This window comes from Marmota marmota, unplaced genomic scaffold, assembly GCF_001458135.2.
Source record: "Marmota marmota marmota unplaced genomic scaffold, marMar, whole genome shotgun sequence".
In the NCBI taxonomy this organism is placed as follows: Eukaryota; Metazoa; Chordata; class Mammalia; order Rodentia; family Sciuridae; genus Marmota; species Marmota marmota.
This window is the reverse complement of record NW_026000205.1, coordinates 2055236-2060627: the sequence shown is the minus strand read 5'-3', so window position 1 is coordinate 2060627 and position 5392 is coordinate 2055236. Positions and strand designations below refer to the sequence as shown.

General features: G+C 53.5%; 2 protein-coding genes across 3 annotated transcripts in view; one reads left to right on the top strand and one right to left on the bottom strand.

Moving 5' to 3' along the window:
• The window catches only part of Rpl18 (ribosomal protein L18), a 4005-nt gene extending 1146 nt beyond the window's left edge, over window positions 1-2859 (bottom strand). The window contains exons 1-4 of the mRNA XM_015496603.2: window positions 2715-2859; window positions 1369-1455; window positions 1005-1112; window positions 448-546 (exon numbers count right to left, since the gene is read on the bottom strand). Coding sequence (XP_015352089.1) covers window positions 448-546; window positions 1005-1112; window positions 1369-1455; window positions 2715-2717 — 297 coding nt within the window. The 5' untranslated portion in view covers window positions 2718-2859. The remainder of the gene's footprint in view (window positions 1-447; window positions 547-1004; window positions 1113-1368; window positions 1456-2714) is intronic.
• Window positions 2860-2973: 114 nt separating this feature from the next.
• Sphk2 (sphingosine kinase 2) overlaps window positions 2974-5392 on the top strand; it is an 8048-nt gene continuing 5629 nt past the window's right edge. Inside the window, exons 1-2 of one of the 2 annotated variants that reach the window (XM_015496600.2) lie at window positions 2974-3129; window positions 4032-4183. In XM_015496600.2, the coding sequence (XP_015352086.1) occupies window positions 4145-4183 (39 nt within the window). In that variant the 5' untranslated portion in view covers window positions 2974-3129; window positions 4032-4144. Of the gene's footprint in view, window positions 3130-3152; window positions 3447-4031; window positions 4184-5392 lie in introns of those variants that run through there. The other variant, XM_015496599.2, reaches the window with a different exon arrangement.

The following is a 5392-nucleotide window of genomic DNA, read 5'->3' as shown; positions in this document are numbered from 1 at the left end:
CCCAAAAAAAAAAAAAAAAAAAGACTTGAGCACAGGCTCACTCCAGAACCAGCACGCCAGCCGTCTACAGGGAGCCTAGAGGGGCTTGCCGAGGACTTCCACCATGAATGACCACTCCATCCAATCCTAAGGCCACCAGGACAGGTGTGGTGCTGGTCCCACCCACAGGAGTGACAGAGGTGGCATTACAACAGAGCAAGAAATCTGGTCAGGGCGGGGGATGTGGCTCAAGTGGTAGCACGCTTGCCTGGCATGCGTGCGGCCCAGGTTTGATCCTCAGCACCACATACAAACAAAGATGTTGTGTCCGCCGAAAACTAAAAAATAAATATTAAAAAAAAATTCTCTCTCTCTGGACTCTCTCTTTAAAAAAAAAAAAAAAAAAAGAAAGAAATCTGGTCAGGTCTGAGACCAGTTTCCTGAGCCAGAGCCCCAAGCCCCACTCACCTTCAGTTTGGGCACCTCCTGAACACGAACATCATCTGTTATGGTCCCCACGACCACAGCTGTCTTGTTTTCTCGGCCAGGAAGCTTCATTTTCCGGATCTTGAGAGGCATACGAAAAGTTGTTCTGGTGTTTAAATCCCATCCCCCACTCCGGGCATCCCAAGGACCAGGATGGCTGCGCCCTCCAAATGGACTAACCTGCCCATACCTCACCTCCCAACTAGAACAGAAGAAAGTCCAAACAGAGATATCTCACCTGGTGAAGGTGTGTGCTGGGGACGAAACCTAGGACCTGGCATGCTAGGCAAGCATTCTACCACTAAACCCCGACCCCCAGAGATACGTGAAACTTGAAAGCTCAGACAACCCCACGAAGCCACCACAACCCCTCCCATGGCGAGGTGAAAGTAAGGCTAAGACGCTGGGCCAGCTGGCCACAGACACTTGATTTTGACTGAGGCTCAGAGCTGGGCACCCACTGCTGGCTGCCTGGACTCAGGGGATGCCAGGCTGCTCCAGCACCCCCTCCAGAGCCAGTCCCTGGCCCAGACACTCACCATCCGGGAGAGGGAGAGAGGTGGCCTGTTGGTGCGACTCATGAACAACCTCTTCAGTACCACTTGGTTGAAGGTAGAATTGGTTCGTCTAGCCAGAAACCTGTACAACTGTAGAGGATCGGGAAGACAGTGAGAATGTGGTGTAGCCAGCAGCACACCCCACTTTCAAGTGAAGGAACAAACAAATGATTCAGGGTAAAAAGGCTGCAGGACTCCCCGACCCTCAAGATTCTCGACTGCCCCAGAACTCAAATTTCCAGATTGGGGAGTGACAGGTCCAGGCAAGGGCGACTCCCCCACCCCACCCCTTCCTGGCCAGGGACACAGAACGCCCCCTCCCCAAGGATCTCAGGCCCAACCTCACCTTGACCAACAGCCTTAGGTAGATGTCCTGGCTCTTGGGCTCCTTGCGCCGAACCTTTCGGTCCTTGTTGTGGCGTATGTCGACTCCCTGGAGGGGTAAGGGGAAGCCATGGTTCCAGTTCTGAATCTGATCCACTACTCACTTCATAGACAGCCTCAGTTGTTACTTATTTCCCAGACTGAGCAGGGACCCAGGCTCTGGGGACAAGAGCTCAAATCCATGTCAGTTCTGAGCCCTCTCTGTAAGGTGGGCATCATCTGAATGAAGACCACAGAACCTCTAAGGATCTTAGTACAGTAGCCATCCAAAATTCTAAAAGTCTTTACAAGCTGTATCTTTGGAAGGACATAATATATGCCTGTAATCCCAGCTGAGACAGCAGATTGGCAATTTTGAGGCCAGCATGGGCAACAGAGAGACACTAAAAATAAAAAGGGTGGGGAATGTAGCTCAGTGGCAGAGAGCCCCTGGGTTCTCCAGTATACCCGCCCCCCCAAAGCAAAACAAAAACAAAACAATGGACTCCCTTACCAGGAGGATAATCAAAAATAAGCCAATGGCAAGCTCTAAGTAATAACAGCGGTGAACCTTTACTTCATAGATAATAGGGACCGCAAAAGCAGTTATCTCCCTCTAACAACTCTCTGAAGTACTTTACTCCCACTTTAGACCCAAGAATCTAGGGAAAGCCCAAATTTCCCAATGCATCCCTACCTGCCCTTCTCGGACTGTGTGATCGTTAGTAACTAAGCATCAGCACTTCCTCTGTGCACGACCCCGTGATGTGCACGGCCAGTGACTAGTGACTGACTTCTTCCCAACTCCCTCATCTCCAACACAACACTACTATGTTCCCAAAGAAAAAAGAAAAGACACTGGGGTGCAGGCCGGAAAGCACGAGCACAAGGTGGGTAGAGGACTGAGACTCAATCCGAGGCCCGTCCGGACCCCAGTCCCACGCATGAGATTCTCGACTGCCCCAGAACCCAAGTTTCCAGACTGGGGAGTGACAGGTCCAGGCAAGGGCGGCAAAGGCAAGCGGTTAAAAGTGGCTACGACGCAGCTACCTAGGCCCGATTCCTGGCTCGGCCATTCCCTGGCTTGGGGCGTCGGTCCCCCGCTCAGCCGCCCAGCACCTCATTTTGATCATCACTGCAATGGGGGCAGTAACACAGGACCACGGGACTTTTAACCCATTCCCGGTCTCCAGGACATCAGAACAGCCCTCCCGCCTCAAAAGTTGCCTCCTTCGGGCACCCACGGCATCCCTCCCGCAAGCCCCCACCCCAAGACCGCCGAGGATGGCAGCGGATAGGCAGGCCTTGGACGTCGCAAGGCTCACTCACCATGATGGCGCCTAGAGCTCGGCCTAGTCCGGAAAGAGAGAGCAACGCCGAGGTGGGCGGGGAAAGCCTCCAGCGCGCAGCGTCCTGGTGGCGTCACACGGGAGCGACACGACGCTCTACCAGGGACCGGTCTTCTCTATGGTGTTTCGGAAGGCTGGCGAAAAGGACAAAAACTGAATAGGGCGGAGGAACAACCAAAGAGAAACAAGCACGACGTTGAGGAGAGAAGGGCCAGCACGTCGGGGGCCTCTCTGGCCCTCCCCGGTCGCTGTTCTCGATATTCTTCCGGAAAAAAGAGACCCGAGAGTGAGAGAGATGCGTGGACCTAGGAGGAGGCTTCGCGCGGTGACGCTCTGGCCTGACGCCGAGAGCCTCTCTGTGGCTCCCGGAGGACCTGGCGGGCCGAGTCTTGGAGGTGAGGAGGCGGGGCTGGCGGGTCTAGTCTGGGCCTGGAGAAAACTCTCACCCCACGCTTCCGGCGTTTCCTTAGATTCGCGGCCGCCCTATCTATCTCGCGCTGAACTTGTAGCGCAGCCGAAGCTCGGGAAGTCCTACTAGATATCTAACCCGAGATCTTCTTGCTGCAGCTCAATCTGTAGCACCTTATATTTCCGCCTTTCGATTCATCATCTTCCCCTGACCCTTCCTCAGCTTTCCCGTCACGGAGGGTCTGCTTTTCTCAACCAGAGAGGTTCAGCTGGTCCAGCGGTTTCGGTGTGAGGGATGTACAAGGTACTGGTGTGTAGAGAAGGCGCACTAAGGCTCGCCTTGAAGGGTTGAGTGGAGAAGAAATAGGTGACAAGCTTCTGAGAGAGACAGGAGTGACCTAGAGAGGGGGAGATTAGAGAGGATAAAGAATGGAGCCCCCATGGATTGGGATGAGGATAGAGGGATGGAGACCCAGCGGATGGGAAGGGAAAGATGAGGGGATGGAGACCCCCAGATAAGTTCAGATGTAGAAAGATGGCAAAACGGGGCTTGCCAGGGTGTGACCATATTCAAATTCTGGCTCTGCTACTTATTAATGGTATGCCCTTGGGCAAGTCACTGTGCTGCACTCCCCTTATTGAGAAAAATAGGAACGATAATAGGTCTGGCATACAGGGTGTTTACCAGGGTTACATAAGTAAATAAAAGTGCCTAAACACATAAGTGCTCAATAGAAATTAGGCTTTCCTCCTGTTATTAGCACTTGTTGGATACAACCTGACCCACTGGTTGGGGCGGTGACAAAGCTGACCGTCTCTGACCCACTGAGCCTGGCAGGACCTCTTGCATTCTGCTGGATGCTGCCACCCACTCTCTTCTCCTCCACAGAGCCCCAGGCTAGGCCTGGGCAGTGAGGCCTGACTCCTTGCCCAGACCACCCTCCTATGGCCTCAGACCCAGGGCCAGGGTCCTGTTGATGTAACAGAGCAGAGGGGCAGCAGATGAATGGACACCTTCAACCAGAGGAGCAGCAGAACCAGGTAAGCGTCCAGCTGAAAGCCAAGATCATTTACCGCGGACCCCCCCATCAGTGATCTCCGCTTTCCCTCCAGGCAGGTTTAAGTAGCTTCCTCCCCATTTCCCAGACAGGGCAGCTGACGCTGAGAAATCAGAGGCTTCCCAGACTGTGGGCTGGAGGCACCCTTTTTTCCTTCCTCCTTCCACGTCTTCCCTTTTTGTGTGTATGTGTGTGATGTGACCTCCGGGTCTTAACCTCAAACCAGTCAGCATCTGCTTTTTTCTCCCCGGGTTCAGAGCTCAGTGCTGCGTCTTCCTATCTCTCGATCTTATGTCTCTGTCCCTCATTCTCTCTGTATCGTCACTGCAGCACGTATCCTCTGGGACTGTTGCTACTGTGGTGTGAGGTACATTGTTTAGCAATAAATGAACTTACTCCTCCACTGTCTCTTTATAGAAAGTTTTGTCCCGAGTCTCATTCAGCATATGTCTCTCTGCGCTTCTGTCTTATGCTAGGTCTCTTGACACCTCCTGGCCTTGCTCTGTGGATTTCACCATGTCTTTGGCCCCCGTCTCTCTTGGTCTCAGCCCAGGAGCCCCTGGGCTTCCAACATTCTTCCCCTTCCTCACCCCTGACCTAAAGCTTGGTCTCTCTCTTTGTGTCTGTCTTGCCATGTGACTGGGTCATTTCCTGGGCAGATGTTTATCCCCTGCTGCCTCCACTCTGGTTGGAGTCCAAAGTAAACAATTTGTGAAATAAGGAGCCTCTGTTCCCTGGTCTTCATTTCAGAAGAGTCTGTCTCCACCTGTCATTGGCTGGGAGTTCTGTGCCCTTACTTTGCACATTCTCAATCCCACCGTCTTTTCTGTCTGTCTGTCTGTCTGTCTGCTTTTCTCTATGCATGTCTTGAATGTAACTGTCTGAAACAAACCTCTCTCCCTTCCTCCCAGCTCCCTCGTCCCCACTTCCCGGGCTCTGCCTTGCTTGCGTCTAGGTGTCTTGAACTTGCACATCTTTGGACTCCGGTTGAGTGTTAGGGTCACGGTCTCTCTCCAGCTAACGGCTTCCTCTCCACGCCCCTTTTCTTTTGTAAACTCAACGACTGGGACGGTCTACTTGCCTTCAACAAAGAAGGCGTCAGCGGCACTGCCGGAGAGGCCGCGAAGTCACTTCGGCTGCGCGCGCGCCCTCACCTACGATGGCGCCTGGCCCGGCGGAGCGCGACGCCCCG